The sequence below is a fragment of the Malaclemys terrapin genome, chromosome 11 (genome assembly GCF_027887155.1).
Source record: "Malaclemys terrapin pileata isolate rMalTer1 chromosome 11, rMalTer1.hap1, whole genome shotgun sequence".
Lineage (NCBI taxonomy): Eukaryota > Metazoa > Chordata > Testudines > Emydidae > Malaclemys > Malaclemys terrapin.
In genome coordinates this window covers 77,927,883-77,952,820 of record NC_071515.1, presented here as the reverse complement: position 1 = coordinate 77,952,820, position 24,938 = coordinate 77,927,883, and the positions used below count along the sequence as shown (strand labels likewise).

The following is a 24,938-nucleotide window of genomic DNA, read 5'->3' as shown; positions in this document are numbered from 1 at the left end:
AGAACGCCCCCTACTGGCAGGGGGCTGCCCTACCTGGAAGGCGTACTGCCCCAGGGTGCTGACCACGTCCTTGAAGGGGACGTGCAGTTCCAGCTGGGCCTTGAGTGGGCCTGACTGGTATATAAGGGCAGTCAGCAGCGAACCAGCTGAGCGGCGAACAGCAGAGGCTAACAGCGGGAGTTTGCCTGGGAGCTGTCCGAGAGGAGGTACGCTAAGTGCTGCATTAGGGGGGCTGTGTTGGTGAGTATCTGAGTGTCTGCTGCTGGGACAGTTGGTCAGTTTGACCGTGTGCTTGATTGCTTGCTTGTTTGTTTGAAAAGTGTGAATTGGGAGTGCTTTGTTCCAGCTGGGCCTTGAGTGGGCCTGACTGGTATATAAGGGCAGTCAGCAGCGAACCAGCTGAGCGGCGAACAGCAGAGGCTAACAGCGGGAGTTTGCCTGGGAGCTGTCCGAGAGGAGGTACGCTAAGTGCTGCATTAGGGGGGCTGTGTTGGTGAGTATCTGAGTGTCTGCTGCTGGGACAGTTGGTCAGTTTGACCGTGTGCTTGATTGCTTGCTTGTTTGTTTGAAAAGTGTGAATTGGGAGTGCTTTGTTCCAGCTGGGCCTTGAGTGGGCCTGACTGGTATATAAGGGCAGTCAGCAGCGAACCAGCTGAGCGGCGAACAGCAGAGGCTAACAGCGGGAGTTTGCCTGGGAGCTGTCCGAGAGGAGGTACGCTAAGTGCTGCATTAGGGGGGCTGTGTTGGTGAGTATCTGAGTGTCTGCTGCTGGGACAGTTGGTCAGTTTGACCGTGTGCTTGATTGCTTGCTTGTTTGTTTGAAAAGTGTGAATTGGGAGTGCTTTGTTCCAGCTGGGCCTTGAGTGGGCCTGACTGGTATATAAGGGCAGTCAGCAGCGAACCAGCTGAGCGGCGAACAGCAGAGGCTAACAGCGGGAGTTTGCCTGGGAGCTGTCCGAGAGGAGGTACGCTAAGTGCTGCATTAGGGGGGCTGTGTTGGTGAGTATCTGAGTGTCTGCTGCTGGGACAGTTGGTCAGTTTGACCGTGTGCTTGATTGCTTGCTTGTTTGTTTGAAAAGTGTGAATTGGGAGTGCTTTGTTCCAGCTGGGCCTTGAGTGGGCCTGACTGGTATATAAGGGCAGTCAGCAGCGAACCAGCTGAGCGGCGAACAGCAGAGGCTAACAGCGGGAGTTTGCCTGGGAGCTGTCCGAGAGGAGGTACGCTAAGTGCTGCATTAGGGGGGCTGTGTTGGTGAGTATCTGAGTGTCTGCTGCTGGGACAGTTGGTCAGTTTGACCGTGTGCTTGATTGCTTGCTTGTTTGTTTGAAAAGTGTGAATTGGGAGTGCTTTGTTCCAGCTGGGCCTTGAGTGGGCCTGACTGGTATATAAGGGCAGTCAGCAGCGAACCAGCTGAGCGGCGAACAGCAGAGGCTAACAGCGGGAGTTTGCCTGGGAGCTGTCCGAGAGGAGGTACGCTAAGTGCTGCATTAGGGGGGCTGTGTTGGTGAGTATCTGAGTGTCTGCTGCTGGGACAGTTGGTCAGTTTGACCGTGTGCTTGATTGCTTGCTTGTTTGTTTGAAAAGTGTGAATTGGGAGTGCTTTGTTCCAGCTGGGCCTTGAGTGGGCCTGACTGGTATATAAGGGCAGTCAGCAGCGAACCAGCTGAGCGGCGAACAGCAGAGGCTAACAGCGGGAGTTTGCCTGGGAGCTGTCCGAGAGGAGGTACGCTAAGTGCTGCATTAGGGGGGCTGTGTTGGTGAGTATCTGAGTGTCTGCTGCTGGGACAGTTGGTCAGTTTGACCGTGTGCTTGATTGCTTGCTTGTTTGTTTGAAAAGTGTGAATTGGGAGTGCTTTGTTCCAGCTGGGCCTTGAGTGGGCCTGACTGGTATATAAGGGCAGTCAGCAGCGAACCAGCTGAGCGGCGAACAGCAGAGGCTAACAGCGGGAGTTTGCCTGGGAGCTGTCCGAGAGGAGGTACGCTAAGTGCTGCATTAGGGGGGCTGTGTTGGTGAGTATCTGAGTGTCTGCTGCTGGGACAGTTGGTCAGTTTGACCGTGTGCTTGATTGCTTGCTTGTTTGTTTGAAAAGTGTGAATTGGGAGTGCTTTGTTCCAGCTGGGCCTTGAGTGGGCCTGACTGGTATATAAGGGCAGTCAGCAGCGAACCAGCTGAGCGGCGAACAGCAGAGGCTAACAGCGGGAGTTTGCCTGGGAGCTGTCCGAGAGGAGGTACGCTAAGTGCTGCATTAGGGGGGCTGTGTTGGTGAGTATCTGAGTGTCTGCTGCTGGGACAGTTGGTCAGTTTGACCGTGTGCTTGATTGCTTGCTTGTTTGTTTGAAAAGTGTGAATTGGGAGTGCTTTGTTCCAGCTGGGCCTTGAGTGGGCCTGACTGGTATATAAGGGCAGTCAGCAGCGAACCAGCTGAGCGGCGAACAGCAGAGGCTAACAGCGGGAGTTTGCCTGGGAGCTGTCCGAGAGGAGGTACGCTAAGTGCTGCATTAGGGGGGCTGTGTTGGTGAGTATCTGAGTGTCTGCTGCTGGGACAGTTGGTCAGTTTGACCGTGTGCTTGATTGCTTGCTTGTTTGTTTGAAAAGTGTGAATTGGGAGTGCTTTGTTCCAGCTGGGCCTTGAGTGGGCCTGACTGGTATATAAGGGCAGTCAGCAGCGAACCAGCTGAGCGGCGAACAGCAGAGGCTAACAGCGGGAGTTTGCCTGGGAGCTGTCCGAGAGGAGGTACGCTAAGTGCTGCATTAGGGGGGCTGTGTTGGTGAGTATCTGAGTGTCTGCTGCTGGGACAGTTGGTCAGTTTGACCGTGTGCTTGATTGCTTGCTTGTTTGTTTGAAAAGTGTGAATTGGGAGTGCTTTGTTCCAGCTGGGCCTTGAGTGGGCCTGACTGGTATATAAGGGCAGTCAGCAGCGAACCAGCTGAGCGGCGAACAGCAGAGGCTAACAGCGGGAGTTTGCCTGGGAGCTGTCCGAGAGGAGGTACGCTAAGTGCTGCATTAGGGGGGCTGTGTTGGTGAGTATCTGAGTGTCTGCTGCTGGGACAGTTGGTCAGTTTGACCGTGTGCTTGATTGCTTGCTTGTTTGTTTGAAAAGTGTGAATTGGGAGTGCTTTGTTCCAGCTGGGCCTTGAGTGGGCCTGACTGGTATATAAGGGCAGTCAGCAGCGAACCAGCTGAGCGGCGAACAGCAGAGGCTAACAGCGGGAGTTTGCCTGGGAGCTGTCCGAGAGGAGGTACGCTAAGTGCTGCATTAGGGGGGCTGTGTTGGTGAGTATCTGAGTGTCTGCTGCTGGGACAGTTGGTCAGTTTGACCGTGTGCTTGATTGCTTGCTTGTTTGTTTGAAAAGTGTGAATTGGGAGTGCTTTGTTCCAGCTGGGCCTTGAGTGGGCCTGACTGGTATATAAGGGCAGTCAGCAGCGAACCAGCTGAGCGGCGAACAGCAGAGGCTAACAGCGGGAGTTTGCCTGGGAGCTGTCCGAGAGGAGGTACGCTAAGTGCTGCATTAGGGGGGCTGTGTTGGTGAGTATCTGAGTGTCTGCTGCTGGGACAGTTGGTCAGTTTGACCGTGTGCTTGATTGCTTGCTTGTTTGTTTGAAAAGTGTGAATTGGGAGTGCTTTGTTCCAGCTGGGCCTTGAGTGGGCCTGACTGGTATATAAGGGCAGTCAGCAGCGAACCAGCTGAGCGGCGAACAGCAGAGGCTAACAGCGGGAGTTTGCCTGGGAGCTGTCCGAGAGGAGGTACGCTAAGTGCTGCATTAGGGGGGCTGTGTTGGTGAGTATCTGAGTGTCTGCTGCTGGGACAGTTGGTCAGTTTGACCGTGTGCTTGATTGCTTGCTTGTTTGTTTGAAAAGTGTGAATTGGGAGTGCTTTGTTCCAGCTGGGCCTTGAGTGGGCCTGACTGGTATATAAGGGCAGTCAGCAGCGAACCAGCTGAGCGGCGAACAGCAGAGGCTAACAGCGGGAGTTTGCCTGGGAGCTGTCCGAGAGGAGGTACGCTAAGTGCTGCATTAGGGGGGCTGTGTTGGTGAGTATCTGAGTGTCTGCTGCTGGGACAGTTGGTCAGTTTGACCGTGTGCTTGATTGCTTGCTTGTTTGTTTGAAAAGTGTGAATTGGGAGTGCTTTGTTCCAGCTGGGCCTTGAGTGGGCCTGACTGGTATATAAGGGCAGTCAGCAGCGAACCAGCTGAGCGGCGAACAGCAGAGGCTAACAGCGGGAGTTTGCCTGGGAGCTGTCCGAGAGGAGGTACGCTAAGTGCTGCATTAGGGGGGCTGTGTTGGTGAGTATCTGAGTGTCTGCTGCTGGGACAGTTGGTCAGTTTGACCGTGTGCTTGATTGCTTGCTTGTTTGTTTGAAAAGTGTGAATTGGGAGTGCTTTGTTCCAGCTGGGCCTTGAGTGGGCCTGACTGGTATATAAGGGCAGTCAGCAGCGAACCAGCTGAGCGGCGAACAGCAGAGGCTAACAGCGGGAGTTTGCCTGGGAGCTGTCCGAGAGGAGGTACGCTAAGTGCTGCATTAGGGGGGCTGTGTTGGTGAGTATCTGAGTGTCTGCTGCTGGGACAGTTGGTCAGTTTGACCGTGTGCTTGATTGCTTGCTTGTTTGTTTGAAAAGTGTGAATTGGGAGTGCTTTGTTCCAGCTGGGCCTTGAGTGGGCCTGACTGGTATATAAGGGCAGTCAGCAGCGAACCAGCTGAGCGGCGAACAGCAGAGGCTAACAGCGGGAGTTTGCCTGGGAGCTGTCCGAGAGGAGGTACGCTAAGTGCTGCATTAGGGGGGCTGTGTTGGTGAGTATCTGAGTGTCTGCTGCTGGGACAGTTGGTCAGTTTGACCGTGTGCTTGATTGCTTGCTTGTTTGTTTGAAAAGTGTGAATTGGGAGTGCTTTGTTCCAGCTGGGCCTTGAGTGGGCCTGACTGGTATATAAGGGCAGTCAGCAGCGAACCAGCTGAGCGGCGAACAGCAGAGGCTAACAGCGGGAGTTTGCCTGGGAGCTGTCCGAGAGGAGGTACGCTAAGTGCTGCATTAGGGGGGCTGTGTTGGTGAGTATCTGAGTGTCTGCTGCTGGGACAGTTGGTCAGTTTGACCGTGTGCTTGATTGCTTGCTTGTTTGTTTGAAAAGTGTGAATTGGGAGTGCTTTGTTCCAGCTGGGCCTTGAGTGGGCCTGACTGGTATATAAGGGCAGTCAGCAGCGAACCAGCTGAGCGGCGAACAGCAGAGGCTAACAGCGGGAGTTTGCCTGGGAGCTGTCCGAGAGGAGGTACGCTAAGTGCTGCATTAGGGGGGCTGTGTTGGTGAGTATCTGAGTGTCTGCTGCTGGGACAGTTGGTCAGTTTGACCGTGTGCTTGATTGCTTGCTTGTTTGTTTGAAAAGTGTGAATTGGGAGTGCTTTGTTCCAGCTGGGCCTTGAGTGGGCCTGACTGGTATATAAGGGCAGTCAGCAGCGAACCAGCTGAGCGGCGAACAGCAGAGGCTAACAGCGGGAGTTTGCCTGGGAGTTCGCCTAGGGAGAGCGCACTGAGGCTTTCATCTGCAGCTTTCTCCGAGTAGTTCCTGCAACAGTTGAGGAAGCTCCTAAGAGGACGGAGATATGGAAGGTGAGCGATCAGCTGTTGTAACCTGCACAGGTTGTGCCATGTTTGTCTTTCTTCCACAGGACAGAAGCGACTTTGTCTGCACAAAGTGTAAGCTGGTCTCCATATTGGAGGAGAAGGTTCGAGGGCTGGAGAAACAAGTATCAACTCTGCGTTGCATAAGGGAAAATGAAGATTTCCTGGACAGACGTCAGGAGATGCTTCTACGGCCACAATGTTCTGAAGATTCAGAGCAGGCGCAGCAGGGACAGAAGGATTGTGAGGAGGTTTGGCAGCATGTGACCTCCAGAAGAAGAAAGAGGAGCGTCCATGCACCAGCAATGGAGATACAGGTGAGGAATCGTTTCCATGTTCTCTCTACAGGTGCTAATGCGGAGAGTGGACTAGATGGCCCATCTGAGGGAAGGGAGCAGAAGGAGACTCCACCGATTGGAAGGCAAAAGATGCACTGTCCTAGGGATGGGGGTTCCACGACCACCACTCCCAAAAGGAGGAGGAGGGTGGTGGTGGTCGGGGACTCCCTCCTCAGGGGGACTGAGTCATCTATCTGCCGCCCTGACCGGGAAAACCGAGAGGTCTGCTGCTTGCCAGGAGCTAGGATACACGATGTGACGGAGAGACTGCCGAGACTCATCAAGCCCTCGGATCGCTACCCCTTCCTGCTTCTCCACGTGGGCACCAATGATACTGCCAAGAATGACCTTGAGCGGATCACTGCAGACTACGTGGCTCTGGGAAGAAGGATAAAGGAGTTTGAGGCGCAAGTGGTGTTCTCGTCCATCCTCCCTGTGCAAGGAAAAGGCCGGGGTAGAGACCGTCGAATCGTGGAAGTCAACGAATGGCTACGCAGGTGGTGTCGGAGAGAAGGCTTTGGATTCTTCGACCATGGGATGGTGTTCCAAGAAGAAGGAGTGCTAGGCAGAGACGGGCTCCACCTAACGAAGAGAGGGAAGAGCATCTTCGCCAGCAGGCTGGCTAACCTAGTGAGGAGGGCTTTAAACTAGGTTCACCGGGGGAAGGAGACCAAAGCCCTGAGGTAAGTGGGGAAATGGGATCCTGGGAGGAAGCACAAGCAGGAGAGCGCAACAGGGGAGGACTCCTGTCTCATGCTGAGAAAGAGGGACGATCGTTGAGTTATCTTAAGTGCCTATACACAAATGCAAGAAGCCTGGGAAACAAGCAGGGAGAACTGGAAGTCCTGGCACAGTCAGGGAACTATGATGTGATTGGAATAACAGAGACTTGGTGGGATAACTCACATGACTGGAGTACTGTCATGGATGGATATAAACTGTTCAGGAAGGACAGGCAGGGCAGAAAAGGTGGGGGAGTTGCGTTGTATGTAAGAGAGGAGTATGACTGCTCAGAGCTCCGGTATGATACTGCAGAAAAACCTGAGAGTCTCTGGATAAAGTTGAGAAGTGTGAGCAACAAGGGTGATGTCGTGGTTGGAGTCTGCTATAGACCACCAGACCAGGGGGATGAGGTGGACGAGGCTTTCTTCTGGCAACTAGCAGAAGTTGCTAGATCGCAGGCCCTGGTTCTCATGGGAGACTTTAATCACCCTGATATCTGCTGGGAGAGCAATACAGCGGTGCACAGGCAATCCAGGAAATTTTTGGAAAGTGTAGGGGACAATTTCCTGGTGCAAGTGCTGGAGGAACCAACTAGGGGCAAAGCTTTTCTTGACCTGCTGCTCACAAACAGGGAAGAACTAGTAGGGGAAGCAAAAGTGGATGGGAACCTGGGAGGCAGTGACCATGAGATGGTCGAGTTCAGGATCCTGACACAAGGAAGAAAGGAGAGCAGCAGAATACGGACCCTGGACTTCAGAAAAGCAGACTTTGACTCCCTCAGGGAACAGATGGGCAGGATCCCCTGGGAGAATAACATGAAGGGCAAAGGGGTCCAGGAGAGCTGGCTGTATTTTAAAGAATCCTTAGTGAGGTTGCAGGAACAAACCATCCCGATGTGTAGAAAGAATAGTAAATATGGCAGGCGACCAGCTTGGCTAAACAGTGAAATCCTTGCTGATCTTAAACGCAAAAAAGAGGCTTATAAGGAGTGGAAGATTGGACAAATGACCAGGGAGGAGTATAAAAATATTGCTCAGGCGTGCAGGAGTGAAATCAGGAAGGCCAAATCACACTTGGAGTTGCAGTTAGCAAGAGATGTTAAGAGTAACAAGAAGGGTTTCTTCAGGTATGTTAGCAACAAGAAGAAAATCAAGGAAAGTGTGGGCCCCTTACTGAATGAGGGAGGCAACCTAGTGACCGAGGATGTGGAAAAAGCTAATGTACTCAATGATTTTTTTGCCTCTGTCTTCACGCACAAGGTCAGCTCCCAGATTGCTGCACTGGGCAGTACAGCATGGGGAGAAGGTGACCAGCCCTCTGTGGAGAAAGAAGTGGTTCGGGACTATTTAGAAAAACTGGACGTGCACAAGTCCATGGGGCCGGATGCGCTGCATCCGAGGGTGCTAAAGGAGTTGGCGGGTGAGATTGCAGAGCCATTAGCCATTATTTTTGAAAACTCATGGCGATCAGGGGAGGTCCCAGATGACTGGAAAAAGGCTAATGTAGTGCCCATCTTTAAAAAAGGGAAGAAGGAGGATCCGGGGAACTACAGGCCAGTCAGCCTCACCTCAGTACCTGGAAAAATCATGGAGCAGGTCCTCAAGGAATCAATTATGAAACATTTAGAGGAGAGGAAAGTGATCAGGAACAGTCAGCATGGATTCACGAAGGGGAAGTCGTGCCTGACTAACCTAATTGCCTTCTATGATGAGATAACTGGCTCTGTGGATGAGGGGAAAGCAGTGGATGTGTTATTTCTTGACTTTAGCAAAGCTTTTGATACTGTCTCCCACAGTATTCTTGCCACCAAGTTAAAGAAGTATGGGCTGGATGAATGGACTGTAAGGTGGATAGAAAGCTGGCTAGATCATCGGGCTCAACGGGTAGTGATCAATGGCTCCATGTCTAGTTGGCAGCCGGTTTCAAGTGGAGTGCCCCAAGGGTCGGTCCTGGGGCCGGTTTTGTTTAATATCTTTATTAATGATCTGGAGGATGGTGTGGACTGCACTCTCAGCAAGTTTGCAGATGACACTAAACTAGGAGGCGTGGTAGATACACTAGAGGGTAGGGATCGGATACAGAGGGACCTAGACAAATTAGAGGATTGGGCAGAAAAAAACCTGATGAGGTTCAACAAGGACAAGTGCAGAGTCCTGCACTTAGGACGGAAGAATCCCATGCACTGCTACAGACTAGGGACCGAATGGCTAGGTAGCAGTTCTGCTGAAAAGGACCTAGGGGTCACAGTGGACGAGAAGCTGGATATGAGTCAACAGTGTGCTCTTGTTGCCAAGAAGGCTAACGGCATTTTGGGCTGTATAAGTAGGGGCATTGCCAGCAGATCGAGGAACGTGATCGTTCCCCTTTATTCGACATTGGTGAGGCCTCATCTGGAATACTGTGTCCAGTTTTGGTCCCCACACTACAAGAAGGATGTGGAAAAATTGGAAAGAGTCCAGCGGAGGGCAACAAAAATGATTAGGGGTCTGGAGCACATGACTTATGAGGAGAGGCTGAGAGAACTGGGATTGTTTAGTCTCCAGAAGAGAAGAATGAGGGGGGATTTGATAGCAGCCTTCAACTACCTGAAGGGGGGTTCCAAAGAGGATGGAGCTCGGCTGTTCTCAGTGGTGGCAGATGACAGAACAAGGAGCAATGGTCTCAAGTTGCAGTGGGGGAGGTCCAGGTTGGATATTAGGAAAAACTATTTCACTAGGAGGGTGGTGAAACACTGGAATGCGTTACCTAGGGAGGTGGTGGAGTCTCCTTCCTTGGAGGTTTTTAAGGCCCGGCTTGACAAAGCCCTGGCTGGGATGATTTAGCTGGGAATTGGTCCTGCTTTGAGCAGGGGGTTGGACTAGATGACCTCTTGAGGTCCCTTCCAACTCTGATATTCTATGATTCTATGATTCTATGATCTTGGAGGTGAGCGTGTGGCCGTGGTACACGACGGGCTCCCCACTGGGCCCGTCCCAGCAGTCCACCTCCAAGCAGCGGCAGCCCCGCTTCAGAGCCCTGCCAAGGAGACGCCCCGTGAGACGACCCCCCCCGGCTGCTCAGCGCCCCCCACCGGTACCACCGCCCTGCTCCCTGGGGCATGTGACGCTGGCTCGCCGCAGCCTAGCCCGGTCCCCAACCCACCCTGGGCTGCCCCCTGCTCGCTGGTGCTTCCGACGTAACGCGCCAGGGCTGCCGGGCAGGACTGGCCTGGCCTGGGGAAAGCCGGGGCAGCTCCCAGCTCTGCCACAGCCAGCGGGCGAGTGGCTGCATTTCCCTGGGCCTCGGTTTCCATCTGGAGTAGCGACCTTCCTGACTGTTGTGCCAGCTCTTAGCACAGGCACAGTCCTCCCCGTGTGCGTGCAGTGGCCGGCACGACGGGGCCCGGCCCGCGCTCCTGTGGCTGCGATACACAGAGGAGTAACCGGGGCCAGGTCTAACGCCGCCAGCGATGGACTCCCTCTGTCCCCGACTCCTGGGCTCTAATGACTCGACCGCAGTGTGCCCCAGCGCCTCCTACCTGGCCCCAAAGCAAACAATGCTGATCCCTCTGCAGGGACGGCCCTGCCTACCACAGTGATGCAGCCACCTCTGTGTGGAGCATGGCAGCTGCTCCACGAGACAGGCAGCGACGGAATATCCCATCCAGGCAGGGGCTTAGGGTGGGAGAATGAAGTTTCCCATATTGAACTTGGCCGGTAGGTGGGGCTAGCCCCACGGCTCTGCTGAAAGGGGGCAGGGGGACCTGATGACCCTGCGTGGTTAGGCATTGGGTTTACAATTCATTGGAATGGCAGCACCTCCAGCAAAACCACAGCTCCCCTCCCGCCACGCTGGGACACCGGGGCAGGATGAACCCAGAGGCCCCCCACAGCCCTTGGTACCCGACGCTGCCCCCCGTGGAGACCAGGCGATGCCCTTCGGGAGCAGCTGCCTTCTCCTCAGGTACCTGATGTAGCCCTCGACGCTGCTCTGGCCCCGGAGCTGGTCCTCCAGCAGGTAGGTGTTGTGCGAGGAGGAGATGAAATAGTGGCAGAGGGGCTGGGTCATGTCCTGACAAAGCGGCTCATGAGCGGGGTTAAAGATGGCGCCTTCCGGCGAGCGCAGGTACAGGAGGAAGCCGTCGAGGCTCAGCACGTGGCGCGCCCTGGCTGGAGATGGAGGAGCAACGTCAAGAGACCGGGGAGCTCGGTCCAGCCACCCCGCCCGGCAAGGGACCTGTCCCCTGCGGTGCCCTGAGCCCAGGGCAAGAGGAGAGCTCCTAGCTACTTGGAGGAAAGCAAGTGTGGTGCCAATCTTCCCAAAAGGGGAGAAGAGAGATCCTGGCAATGACCAGAGCTAATCAAATACCAGAGACCATAGTAAGAGGGAGGAAAAAATCACTAAACATCTAGCGGGTCCGAGAAACGCAGGCAACGGGCAGTTGTAAGGGGATCACGAAAACTGGGCTTTGAATAAGGGGGCACCATCCTGGAAAGGGTGAGCCCCATTGCTCCCAGTCTGGGCGAGGAATCTGGCTGGGAACCCTCCACCACCAGGAAAGGCCGAGAGCCCCATGTAACAGACCAAGCAAAGAGCTGGCCGGGCCCTGTAGAGAACAAGCTGCCTCGGCCCCCGGGGCTGGTCCCTTCCCTTGCTCCGTTCCGTGACCCTCACCGCTCTCAGACGGCTCGTATCTGGCAATCAGCTCCATGGCGAACTCCTGCGTGTTCTCCCCCTCCAGCTGCTCCTGCTGCAGGAAATCCACAAACTCCAGCAGGGTCAGCTTCTTCCCGTCCTGGGAGAACGCCTGGAAGACGCCCAGCACGTCGTCTCGCTGCGTCAGCGCCTTGTAGAACAGCACGAACTCCTCGCCCTCCAGCGTCCCTGACTCCGACCCGTCGGCCATCTGCAGCGAGAGCAGGGCCTGGGGGACGCTGCAGGACTGACAGTGCCAGTGCATGCCCCACCCGCCCCTGGCAGGATGAATGATGGATGGATGATGGGTACAGATGGATGATGGGACGGTCAATGGATGGATGGATGTTGAGTATGGATGGATGGGTGGGTCATTGAGTGGATGGATGGATGGATGGATGTGACCTGCTCCGTCAGAGGGCTTCCTTCTGAAAACAGCCTTTGGGTGGGGGTGGCCAGTCTTTGGGGGGCAAGGAAAGGGGAGGCACCCAGCTTGGCCCGCCCCCCAGCACGGCGCTCACCTGGAAGAGCCGGAGCGCATGGTCCTCGTTCATGTCCATGTTCATCATCTTGAGGAGCTGCCGCACCTCCTTGAAGCTCATGCGCCCGTCCTTGTTCTTATCGGCCTTCTGGAACCAGTCGCAGATCCACCTGCCGGGGGAGCTAAGGAAAGCGACGGGACGGGGGGCTGAGAGTACCCTGCCTGAGGCGGGGGAGGGGAACAGACGGGGGCCATCCATAGGCTGTGGGCACTGGTGGTATCCCCCCTCACTGACCTAGCTAAAGGCCCGCCAGCTCCCAATGCCCCCAGGACATGAGCATATGGCACATCCTTTCCCCATCCACTGGGGCGGAGACATCCAGGGGACATCGAGGCAGGCAGACCCGTCCCTCAGGCTGACGGTGGTGTCTCCCAGCCATGCCCCCGGTTTTGCTCCTCTGCGTGGGTGGAAGGGCACTGAGGGGGCAAGGGGAAGGGGAACCGGGGCTTGGGGCCAGGCCGGCGGAAGGATATTGATCCATCTTCTCCTGCTGGTCCATCTTGGTGACGATCTCCACCAGGCGGCGCAGGCCCTGGACCCAGCACTGCGCCTCCTCAGGGGAGCCGGCGATCAGGTCCAGGTTCCCGCGCCGCCCGTGGAAGACGACGGTGAAGCAGTGCTCAGGTGGGAACTCCTCAGCCAGGCTCTGCAGCACCTCAGACTGGTGACCCTCCCGCACTGTCTCCACATCGCTGATGGAGACTGGAAGGGAGGGATGGGTCAGGCTCTAGAGGCGGGCAGGGCCTGCGCGAGATATCATCGCCCCAGATCCACCTGTCCATCCCTCCGTCCATCCGTCCCTGGGGTCTGTCCATTGGTATCTAAACACTGGAAGGCCCTACACAATAGGGACCCTGCTCTGGAGACCCCGTTGGTGATCGCTTCCCTGACCCATACAGCACCCATGGTCTCCCACAGGATAGAACGCTGGCTAGATTGTCGGCTCTATGTCTAGTTGGCAGCCGGTATCAAGCGGAGTGCCCCAGGGGTCGGTCCTGGGGCCAGTTTTGTTCAATATCTTCATTAATGAACTGGAGGATGGCGTGGACTGCACTCTCAGCAAGTTTGCAGATGACACTAAACTGGGAGGAGTGGTAGATACGCTGGAGGGTAGGGATAGGATACAGAAGGACCTAGACAAATTAGAGGATTGGGCCAAAAGAAATCTGATGAGGTTCAACAAGGACAAGTGCAGAGTCCTGCACTTAGGACGGAAGAATCCCATTCACTGTTACAGACTAGGGACCAAATGGCTAGGTAGCAGTTCTGCAGAAAAGGACCTAGGGGTTACAGTGGATGAGAAGCTGGATATGAGTCAACAGTGTGCCCTTGTTGCCAAGAAGGCTAATGGCATTTTGGGCTGTATAAGTAGGGGCATTGCCAGCAGATCGAGGGACGTGATCATTCCCCTCTATTCGACATTGGTGAGGCCTCATCTGGAGTACTGTGTCCAGTTTTGGGCCCCAAACTACAAGAAGGATGTGGAAAAATTGGAAAGAGTCCAGCGGAGGGCAACAAAAATTATTAGGGGGCTGGAGCACATGACTTACGAGGAGAGGCTGAGGGAACTGGGATTGTTTAGTCTGCAGAAGAGAAGAATGAGGGGGGATTTGATAGCTGCTTTCAACTACCTGAAGGGGGGTTCCAAAGAGGATGGAGCTCGGCTGTTCTCAGTGGTGGCAGATGACAGAACAAGGAGCAATGGTCTCAAGTTGCAGTGGGGGAGGTCTAGGTTGGATATTAGGAAACACTGTTTCACTAGGAGGGTGGTGAAGCACTGGAATGGGTTCCCTAGGGAGGTGGTGGAATCTCCTTCCTTAGAGATTTTTAAGGCCTGGCTTGACAAAACCCTGGCTGGGATGATTTAGTTGGGGATTGGTCCTGCTTTGAGCAGGGGGTTGGACTAGATACCTCCTGAGGTCCCTTCCAGCCCTGATCTTCTATGATTCTGTGATGGCAGAAAAGGGGCTGTGATGGGGGGCTGGAGAAGGGAGGGTCTGACAATTAGAGTCAGACACCCTGGGGGAAAAATATAAGAACGGCCAGACTGGGTCAGACCAAAGGTCCATCTAGCCCAGTATCCTGTCTTCTGACAGTGGCCAATGCCAGGTGCCCCAGAGGGAGTGAACAGAACAGGGAATCATCAAGTGATCTATCCCCTGTCGTCCACTCCCAGCATCTGGCCATCAGAGATTTAAAGATCATGGGGTTGTGTCCCTGCCCATCCTGGCTAATAGCCACTGATGGACCTGTCCTCCAGCAACTTCTCTCATTCTTTTTTGAGCCCTGTTATACTTTTGGCCTTCACGGGGGATCTGAACCCCAAAGAACAAGCAACTGTCTGCAATATCAATGCACTATAAAAGGTCTGTTATGCCAGCGGTCGTTAATATCACTGGGTGCTGCGTGTCCGGAGCTGCGGCTGCGTGCTGGGAACATGTGCCCCAAAAACGTATTTCAGGAACACTTGACACACAGCGGAATGATTCCTGCCTGTTTGCCGGGGTCTCCAATGTAAACTCAGCTGGGGGCTGCAAGAGACAACAGATGTTACGTTCACGTCCGATTCGACAGGGAGGGGAAGTCACCAGGGAGAGACAAACTGCAGGGGGAAACTTTCTCTGGGGAGACGCTTCCGAAGAATACATTGCAAAGGTTGACTGGACTAGAAAAAGAAGGGGGGAGAACCCCTTAGTTATCCACCACCGACGGGGGAAAGAGGCCAGCATTCGTGGGATCTGTGGAAGGTGGATCCTTCGGGCCTGTGGGTTGAAGACACTGAGAACTGACTGTAAACGAGCCATTGCCAGAGACCCGGCTTGTGACTGGTAAGTTCTAGACACGCAAAACCGTTTTCACGTTTGTTTGATTTGCAACCAGACGCACACGTTCTCTGTCCCTTCAATCTCTGCTCATTCTTCACAGCCCTTCTGGTTTGCCTGTAAACCCTGTGAGCGCAGGGGAGCAGGCTGCGGTGTGTACCGGCTCTTTGGAGGCAGCGGCTGTAATCATTTCGGTGAGCGTTCTGTGACGCTGCAGAGAGACGCCTCCGGGGAGCTCGGGAACTGAGGGTCGCTGCACAGCACCTCCTTGGGCAAGTTAAGACTGGCAGAGTCTCGGGACTTTGCTGGTGTGGTGGACAGGCTGGTGCCCCTAACCTCAAGCAGACCCCAAGCAGAGCATCACAACAAAGCAGGGGCTGTCTGAAAGGAATCTCAGGGCTCCAAGTGGGAGGGACATGGGGGACACCTTCCTGCATGGACACGCATGCACACACATACACAATCACACACACACGCATCTAACCACCCATATATACAATCACATGCCTACCATGCACATACCCATGTTTGGCCACCCACCAGACACACACCTTGGTTTGTGCATACACAGTCGCACACTGTTCACTCTGAACCCTACTGAGAGCCCAGTGGGCTGGCACACAGCAGTGGCTGTACTCACAGGTATATTTGGTGTTGCCGTTCTTCTTGGACTTGTACCAGACAGTCATGCAGTCGTCCTGCAGCTTGAAATATCGCTGCTTCTTCCAGCTCTTGGACTTCACCTTCCGCATCAGAGTCCCCTGCTGCATCTGCTCCAGGGTCTCATCGAGCTGGAGGCCTGCGGGCGGGCAGGCGGGGAGAGCAGGTGCTCAGCGAGGGAAGACCGGGGCGGTGGCACCGCTGGGAGTGGCCCGCCATGGGAGTGCATACCTGCCGCCCGCCTTGGCCAGCGCCCTCACAAGGCACACAGTGCTGGCTGGCTGACACCTGCCCCCTGGGACCCAGCCGGCTCCCCGGTGATATGGGGTCTCCTAAGGGGACCATTGGGGCTCATCGGCACTTGCCCCATCATGCAACCAGCATCACTGGTGCAAACCTACTACACTGTTAACCCTTTAGAGCCTGTGATAGACCTACATGCACTTGTACCTACGGGACAATGGCCGCAGCACCCCGAAAGGCAGGTGGGGGGGCAATTCGGCCATAGTTACAATGATTCAGGAGCAGGGTCACTCCAGATTCACACCAGGGTGCCTGAGCTCAGAGACCGCACTCTCCCATTACACCTCACATGGGGCCAGCTCCTCGGCTGGTGCAAATGGGCAGAATCAGCAGTTTTACACCAGAGGATCTGGCCCCAGAGACTTCTCCTCTTCCGTGGTGTGGAGAATCCCGCCGCTGAGCCGCCCTGGGTGAATTGGACTCGTCCCAAAGATGCCAGCCCTTGAGCGGCCCTGGGGGCATTTGGGGCACCGCCTTGGAACAGACTGATCCCGACTGGAATTCCTGTCCCTATGCCGGGGGCCTCCTGGGAGTTGTAGTTCCATGTCCGGGGTGCCTCTGTTCTCCCGTATGGGCCCTGCTCCCCGGCTGGCCTGGAGGGATCAGCTCACCCGTGGAGAGCTAGTGGCCACTAGGGTAACCAGACAGCAAGTGTGAAAAATCGGGACAGAGGGTGGAGGGTAATAGGAGCCTATATAAGAAAAAGCCCCAAATCTTGGGACTGTCCCTATAGAATCGGGACATCTGGTCACCCTAGTGGCCACGGGGGAAGTGCTGTAGCTCGCCCAGCTTCCCTGGGGTCACAGCAGACATGACCGCAGGGAGCCCCAGATGCTGGCTGGCCCCACTCTGCCCCAGCTGTCCGAGCTCCCCCCCCCGGCATGCGCTGCTCTAGCCCGTTTCAGGTTTGCTGATCGCTCGAGCTCCACGGCCCACAGACCCAGGGACCAGGACAAGGCTGGGGCCCAGACATCACAGGGGGCAGGCCGGCCCCCCACCGCCAGTGCTGGCAGGATTGTGACTGGGTCTGACCCCGCCCCGTGACTCGCCCAAACCCATGTCATTCACTCCTGCCCCGCCCACACACCGTTCAGCCTGGGGGACGCTCCGGGGACACTCACGGGGGCTGTAGAGGTGCAACGCCATGGGGCTGTCGTCAGGGGCTTGGCCCGACGGGCATCTAGCAAGAGAAAACACCAGAGTCATTCAATACAGTCACGTTTGCCTGGCTTATCCTGCCAGCTCCTGCCCCCTGGCACCATGGCACTCTGCAGCAGGACGGGGGTGTCGGCAGAGCTGGGGGGGAACTCAGGACTGGAAGAGCAGGGGTTTCATACACCGTGAACGGGATGATAACACGAGAGGGCTCCAGGCGTGTGAAACAAATTAGCTCTTTATTAAGGGCACCGGTGACAGAGGTGTTGCGACAGCAGCATTCCAGCCATGTGCACACAGACTGACTGCCCGGTGCCTCCTCCAACCGCCAGGTCACCCCTGCTCCAAGTTCCATGCCAGTTGCTCCATCTTTCCTTCAACTGCCTTTGCAGTTGTTGTAGCTTCTGGGCCAGCAGCTGCGGACTTGCTGGGGCCGGGTGACTCGTACAGCGCCCACCCAAGGGACGTGGCCTTCACCGTCAGGCCACTGCAGCCTGCTCGATCTCTTAGGCCCTGCAGCGTGCTGGCCTGCAAACCAGTCTGCATTTCTCCTTTGTGTTATCGCTGCTGGTGGGGGACTGGCACTCGCCCGGCTGCCACCAACAGTCTGGTGATAGGGTCCTGTTTGTTCGCTGTGTAGCTCACACACCTTGTTTCTTCTGACTCTCCTCGGTCGGGCCAGCTGATACCGGGGTCTTGGCCCCACCTGCCCGGGGCCGCAGAGTGGCTGCCGCTACTCGGTAGTTCCCTTCGGTTTCATCTCTGCCGCTGTCCTGAGTCTGTAGCTACCTCAAGGTTGCTACAGCAGTGGGGGAGCTGCACATTGGGATTGGGGGCACCGGCAGAGCTGGGGCGGAGGGAGCCCAAGGCTGGGGCAGCAGGAGGCTGCAGGTCAGGAGTGAGGGGCACCAGGACAGCTGTGTGGGGGAGCCCAGGGCTGGGATATCAGGGGTTGTGGGTCAGGATTGAGGGGCACTGGCAGAGCTGGGGGAGCCCCAGGGCCAGGACAGCAGGGCAGGGGAGTTTAAAAACAGGACTGGGGTGCCCCCGCAGAGCAGCACGGGTGGCTGTCAGGGGCTGCCTGCACTCAGCCATCTCCAGTCACCTCTTTCAGCCCTTCAGCTGCACATCTGGCCCTGGAGCACACTCCGGATTCAGGAAAAGCCCGAGGGTGTTTTAATAGGCAGCAGGTTTAAAACAAACACAAGAAAGTATTTTTTCATGCAACGCACTGTCAGCCTCTGGAACTCCTTGCCAGAGGGTGTTGTGAAGGCCAAGACTATAACGGAGTTCAAAGGGGAGCTAGATAGATTCATGGAGGTGGAGTCCATCAATGGCTATTAGCCAGGCTGGGCAGGCAAGCAGCCCAGCTCAGACTTTCAGGAGCTGCTGGGCAGAACAAACGCACAGTCCAGTTGGGCTGGGTGGTGGCTTGGCTGGAGAGCCCCTGGGGGCTGGTGTCACGGAGTCCCCGGGCGATGCTCTGGGACTGCCCCACAAAGCCAGTCAGGACTCTGGGGAGCCTCCTCTCCCTCGGAGCAGACTGTCTTCAGGGCAAGACGCTCACACGGCTTCACCTCCTGGGTCTCTCCTGGGAGCATTCAGCATATGCCCCTCCGTGCACTTCCCACAGCGAGTCCGCCCCGGCGGGGTCCTGGGGAAGCCAAAGGGTTCCGCACCCCCACTTCGCAGTCAGACGTGACTCTCAGCCAGCCAGTAACACAGAGGTTTATTAGATGACAGGAACACGGTCTAAAACAGAGCTTGTAGGTCCAGCGAATGGGGTCCCTCAGCCAGGTCCATTCTGGGGCCCAGCAAGCGAGACACCCCCGTCTGCCCTCCCTTCCCGTCCCCAGCCAGCTCCAAACTGAAACCTGCGTCCAGCCCCTCCTCCTCTGCTGAGTTCCTTTCCCGGGCCAGGAGATCACCTGACCTCTTTGTTCTCCCATGCCTTTAGCATCCCCTTGCAGGGGGGAAGGGGGCCTGGCCATTTGTTGCCAGGGAGACAGAGTGTCAGTGATTTATGCACACTGGCCTTTCCCCACCACCTAGAGACTTAAGAAATGCATAGGGGAAACTGAGGCCCCCCCACAGTATTCAGAGGAAACATTAAGAACAGTCCCACTTCCTCACAGCTGGCTGGGACTGTGGCGAGAGACCCAGGACTCATGGAGATAGACCTTCCTCCTAGAGCTGGAGGGGACCCCAAAAGGTCATGGAGTCCAGCCCCTGCCTTCACTAGCAGGACCAAGTGTTGATTTGGGATTGAACTCACACCCCTGGGATTAGCAGGCCAATGCTCAAGCCACTGAGCGATCCCTCCCCCGTTCCTGTTTGTCCCTGGCTCCCTGCCGTCTCCTGGCTGAGCGCACCGCCTGGCCTGCCTGGGTGGCTGCCCGGAGGTCCGCACTCACAGGCGGGAGCTGCTCCAGCCAGCCTGTCGGAGGAGACTGAACCAGGGCTGTGGGGCGCTCTCCAGCTGCCTTGGGGGAAGAGGCTTTAGCCACACACAAGGGCTCAACCCAGGGGGAACTGGGTGACTGTCTCTGATCTGGGCTCTGCTCCTGGGCCCTTCTGGCATTCGCCTCTTTGCAGGCCCTTCTCTGGGGCTGGGGACATACGGCCCCTCGCCTGCTCTCCCCTGGGGTAAAGCCAGTCGGAGGAGAGAAGCACCCCACTTCCCCCCACCTGGACGCCCTCTGGGCTCCTCAGCAGAGCACCCAAATCCAGGGCACTCCCAAGGCCCCTGGCTCCCCCCACACCTCAGGGGGCCTGCTGAGATCGTCCACCTGCCCATCGCTCAGCCTTCACCCGCCCCACAAGGGGTCCCAGGTCGGAGTGTCTCCTCCCAGCCCGGCGCAGATCCAGGCAAGAACCGCTGTCCCGTCGGTGCAGGGAAAGGGCTTGGCTTGGTGGGAACCGGCCCAGCCCCATGGACTTCACTTCGCTGCCCCAGCAGAGCCAGGGGGATTTCCAGCCGCTGGAGGAGGGTGGATGGGGCAGAGCGAAGGGTCCCACTTTGATCACGGATTGCTGGCCGTGGGCAGGTGTTTGCATGGGATGGAGCTGCTGGGTGGGGGCCAGAGGGCGGGAACGTGGCTGTGCTGGCAGGTTTGGCGAGGAGGGGGCTGGGTAAGTCTCTCCCACCAGGGTGCAGAGGAATGGGAGATGCTGCCAAGCAGCCGTCCCTGTGAGTGGGGGGGTACCTCGGGGGGGTTCAGGGCTAGTGAACTGCTGCATGATGGGGGGCACCAGGGGGCACTAGGGCCCTCTGCAGCTCAGGGGCCCTGGCTGCTGATTGCAAAACCACGCAGAGCACAAGGGTGAGGCCACTGCCCCAGCCAACACCCTCCAGGAAAGGCTGGAGCCAGGCTGTCCTAGGACACGGGAGCACCGTGAACGGCCTGGCCCACGGGGACGAGCGAAAGGCCCTGTGGGGATTTGAACACACAGATCTGGGGAGCACGAGCATCCCACAGGGGCTGCTCTGAGCGCAGCTTGAGGCTACCACAGACTCACGCTGGGACCTTGGCAAGTCTCAGCCTCGCCCCCTGCCTCAGTTTCCCCCGCTTGTGGCAGGCTGCGGGAAGCTGAGTGCGTCAATGTACTTTGGGATCCTTAAGTGGAAGCGGCTGGAGAGGGGCAATCATCCACCCCCAGGGATCTGGACTGACCCCTGCTCTCCCCCCCAGAAGGTGGCACCACCCCTGCCACCCTGTGGAGCATACCAACTATCTGTAAAAGGCCCATCAGCATGGTGTTTAGGCGTCAAGGCTCCCAGGGGCAGCAGCTCCTGCCTGACAAGCTGGGAAGGATGGCAAGAGACCAGGGCCCGATCCCCTGCGGTGCTGAGTGCCTGCAATGCCATGGGCGGTGGGTGCTGAGCACCTCTGAGAGCCAGATCCTGGAGCCGAAAGGGGGGGGGGAACTGGGAGAGCCCCGGGAGCTGCCAGTGCCCAGACGGCCACGGGGGGCTGCGGCACAGAGCACCTGGCACTGCCCAGCCCAGAGGCTAACTAAGGCCACAGGAGACCAGCTGGGAAACTGTCACCAACCTCGTGAGAGCAATAAACCCAGCGGGAGCCGGCCCCGCACGGGCACAGGCTGCCTCCCCCCCTACACCCCAACTCCCTGCAGGCGCCTCTCGGCTCTGCCTGGACGGTGCCCAGAGCTGTGGCTGCAGGAGGCACCGAAGCCGCAGGGCGGCTGCCCAGCAAGCCCCCGACACCCCCAAATGCCCGGGAAGCGGAGTTGCTGCCGAAGTGGGTCCCTTACCCGTGGCTGGTGCCTCCCGCAGCAACTGGCTCCCCTCCTCCCGTCCCCCTCTCTTCTCGGGGCTCTGTCCCACGCAGCAACTGACACAGCAACTGGGCTTGCAAGGAGAAATGATCTCACAGCCCTGCCCAGCTCTGGCTCTCCCCTTAAAGGCACAGAGCCAAGGGCTCCCTTGTCACCCTGCCCCTGGCAGGCTGCTGAACTGCCAGCAGGGATGGCGCAGGGAGCTGCTCCCTGGATGCCTGGCTGCACGTGGAGAGGAGAACCCCCCTCCCCACAGGCCCCCCAGCCAGGGACTCGCCTTCCCCACAACACATGAACTCACCTGGGCCCGGATCCCTTGTAGGAATCACCTGGCCCCGAATACCGTCGGCCTCGTTTTCACTTAACGCTCTGCCAGCCAGGACGCTTGGGTTCCGTACTCCATCCTGGTCTCTCCTACTGGTGGCGGCGGCGGCAGCCGGAGACCACAGCTGGGGGATACACTGCTGGCTTGGGGCCACCAGCAGACCAACCTGAGGGATGAGCCTTTGTGGCTAGTAGCCCCGTGTCCCCCAAAGCATGGATGGAAGGGGAAGTCTGAGCGTGCCCAGGGCCAATGGCAGAGCCGGGTCAGGGACTCAGCCACGGTCTGCTCTGGGGGTCGCTCCCCTGCCACCCCACACTGCAGAGCGGCCAGGGCTTCCAGCCAGTTACAAGCTGGGTCCATCTACGTTAACTGGGCTGTAACGCTGCCGTTCGCGCAGGGCCAGGAACAGCCTGGGATTGGGCTGCTGACAGCGTCAGCCGGAATTGAGGTTACAGCCGCTTAGCAAGGGCGAGCAGCAGCTCAGAGGTCACCTGGGGACCGGAGCCAGCTCTGAGCTTAGGTTTCATCTGCAAATGGATTCGCTGGCCTAGCACCAGCACCGTCCCTGCAAGGTTTGCTCATCCCCTGGGCTGGGGCCAGGTTAGACAGACGGGGGTTTGCGGGTTGTGGAAATGAGCAGCAATAAATAAAGGAAGGGGGAGCGGGGGGGGGGGGGGGGGGGAATAGAGCCAGTGAAACGAACGAGAACGGAGCATTGGAAATGTACGAAGAACTTCCTTTCACAAAGGACGGTGTGGTTGGGTGGCCGGCGGGTTTGTTGTGCCCTCCTGCAAATCCCCCCTCAGCTGTGCCTCGCGGGCGCTGCAGAGTGGGGAATGACCATCACTGCAAACCCCGGGGGGGTCGACCTCCCTGCCAGGCCCGGAATTCCCACCCCACAGAGACGGATGGGGCTGGCGAGTGCCACTCCCACGCAGGGCAGAACGCAGGCTCCGAGCCAAGGGAGTAGGTGCAGGGCAAGCTTCCGCTTACGGGTCTGTTCATGCACCTTTGTCCTGGCCCCTAGCCCCACAGCTGCTCTGGTTGTGGGCTCTCAATCCTGACTGCTAGCCCCCCTGCTAACCCAGCCCTGGGCTCCCTCCCACCCCTCAGCTCTGCCGGTGCCCCTCAATCCCAACCCACAGCCCCCTCCTCTCCCGTACCCCCAGCTCTGACAGTGCCCCTCAATCCCAACCCACAGCCCCTGCTAGCCCAGCCCTGGGCTCCCCATCTCCCACCCCCAGCTCTGTTGCTCCTCCTACTACTCCAGTATTATGTCCTGAAAGGCCAGCCCCTGTGATCTGAACATGTAGCTCCTAGCCAGACACCACTCTCCAGAAACTCACGTCCTTCGTGATTTAACCTGGACTTGAAAGCAAATCCTTGAGGGGAAAAAACTAGTGCCTTAAATTGCCCCCCGAGCCCACCTCTCCTCCACTAAGTGGAAGGGCAGTGCCCAGCGCCTGGGGGAGCTCGCTCTGAATCCGGACGCCCCCGCCCTCCTGCACTCACAGCTGGACGCTGGATCCTGCAAGCGGCTCTGTACCTCCCGGGTAAGACGTAGATGGCGAGACAGTCTTTTGGGAACTCCCAGACAGCACTGGCCTCCTGCGCTTCCTTGCAGGTCACGTGTGTGACGGTGTACCCCATAAGGCTTCATGGGAATATGCTCATGAACGTCTATATGATATAACCGGAATATGTTTTAGGGTTAGGGTATCTCTGCAAAGGTTACGATCTACTGAACACGTTCCTCCTGTTTGTAGGCATGTGTCATTTTTGAACGTGAAGTTAGGAATAGTGGCTGTGTACTGGCTTCATAGCCCGAGTAAAGCATTTGGGCAGCGTCTTGAGAAAGGGGTGTGCACATTAAGTGCCCGGTCAAGAACCACTTAAGCCAACAATGAACTCGAAGACGCCAAGCCACATTGGAGCTTTCCCGAGAACGTGGCTTGGCTGGTAAGGAACTCAGTCATGCATGGACATGTGACTTGCCCATGTGACTCCAAAACTCCATCTTGGAGCTGGACTTTGCATAGGAGAGAGGAGGGGGTCTACACCCACAAGAGAAAGTCTATTTAAACTTCTGGGAGACCCCTCCATTTTGTCTTCAGCTGGCTAAGGAGAGAGCCTCCCCACCCCCCAAGGATACTGGAGAGAGACTGGAACAAAGGACAATAGCTACAGGCGTGTGAGTGATTGCTGGACCCAGACTAGAAGGAGACTAGTCTGTAAAAGGAAGCTTACTGGAACTGGTGAGGTTTTATCTGTATTCAGTTTCTTAGACATAGACTTGCATGTTCTATTTTATTTTACTTGGTAATTCACTTTGTTCTGTTTGTTACTACTTGGAACCACTTCAATCCTACTGTCTGTATTTAATAAAATCACTTTTTACTTATTAATTAACCCAGAGTATGTATTAATACCTGGGGGGAGAGGGGGCCAAACAGCTGTGCATCTCTATCAGTGTTATAGAGGGCGAACAATTTATGAGTTTACCCTGTATAAAGCTTATAGATTTCCACCTAAGCCCACTCAGCGCTACGTTGTAGGACCTGACAGCGGATGGCTTTGGCCAAACACAAGATTAAGAGCCATCGCCGTGTTCCACTCATCTGAATGGCGCAGACAAGACACAAACAGCTCCTGCAACCAGACGCAGACAAGACCGTGGGGTGGGTCTACACCCCGGAAAGGTCAGGGAGAGGCAGGGAGACAACCACTTAAAACAGCCAGTATCCTCCCTAGAGCGGATTCGCCTCCCACTCCCCACCCCCAGTCACCACTGACCAACCCAGGATCCGGGAGCCTGAGGGCGCGCTTACCCGGCCTCCCGTATCTCCTGCCTGCGGACGGCCCCTCTCTGATCCCACACTCAGAGATCAGACGGGAACAGTGGTGCTTTGGGGTTTTTTTTTATTAAGTTTAAGTTACAAAACAGAAGCATTTTTAAGTCGCGTCAAGGCGGGGATGGCAAAAATGAGACTATCCGTTATAAAACCAGAGCCCGGGTAAGGGAGGGAGCCTGGCGCTCTGCCCCCGTCCCGCGGGGCTGGCCGCGGGCTGGGGGAGGAGAGGCCTGGAGGAGGTTAAGACACTGTTGGCACAACAACATGGCCGACGATCAGCAAAAAGGGACAAAGCTTCTCCCCTAGGAAGATTTGGCTGCTCGGTGCCACGGCCAAGCCCGGCTTTCATTGCAGGGCGAGGGCATGGCTGTCACCAGGGGGCCCCGGCTTCTAGCCTTGCTGGACAAGTTACAGCCAACCTGCCTCCCCGCTCGGTTCAGCTGGAAAAGCTAGCCTGTCCCTCTCCACGCAGGCAGGCGAGCGCCTTCATTGCTGTGGGCTGAGGCAGATGCCAACACTGGGCCAGGGGAGAAGGGACGGATGGGGGACAGACAGGAGAGCCAGAGCCCTTGTGTATGGAGGCAGCCTCGAGGCCTGGCGCCCCAGAAAAGCTGACGTCCCTGGAGCCC

The 24,938-nt window shown here is 56.9% G+C and overlaps 1 protein-coding gene across 1 annotated transcript in view; it reads right to left on the bottom strand.

The window, feature by feature from the left end:
• PLCD4 (phospholipase C delta 4) overlaps positions 1-16,853 on the bottom strand; it is a 29,663-nt gene extending 12,810 nt beyond the window's left edge. The window contains exons 1-8 of the mRNA XM_054043250.1: positions 16,800-16,853; positions 15,356-15,514; positions 12,367-12,595; positions 11,873-12,002; positions 11,331-11,562; positions 10,624-10,825; positions 9,595-9,692; positions 34-80 (exon numbers count right to left, since the gene is read on the bottom strand). Of these exons, the coding sequence (XP_053899225.1) occupies positions 34-80; positions 9,595-9,692; positions 10,624-10,825; positions 11,331-11,562; positions 11,873-12,002; positions 12,367-12,595; positions 15,356-15,514; positions 16,800-16,824 (1,122 nt within the window). The 5' untranslated portion in view covers positions 16,825-16,853. The remainder of the gene's footprint in view (positions 1-33; positions 81-9,594; positions 9,693-10,623; positions 10,826-11,330; positions 11,563-11,872; positions 12,003-12,366; positions 12,596-15,355; positions 15,515-16,799) is intronic.
• Positions 16,854-24,938: the final 8,085 nt, after the last annotated feature.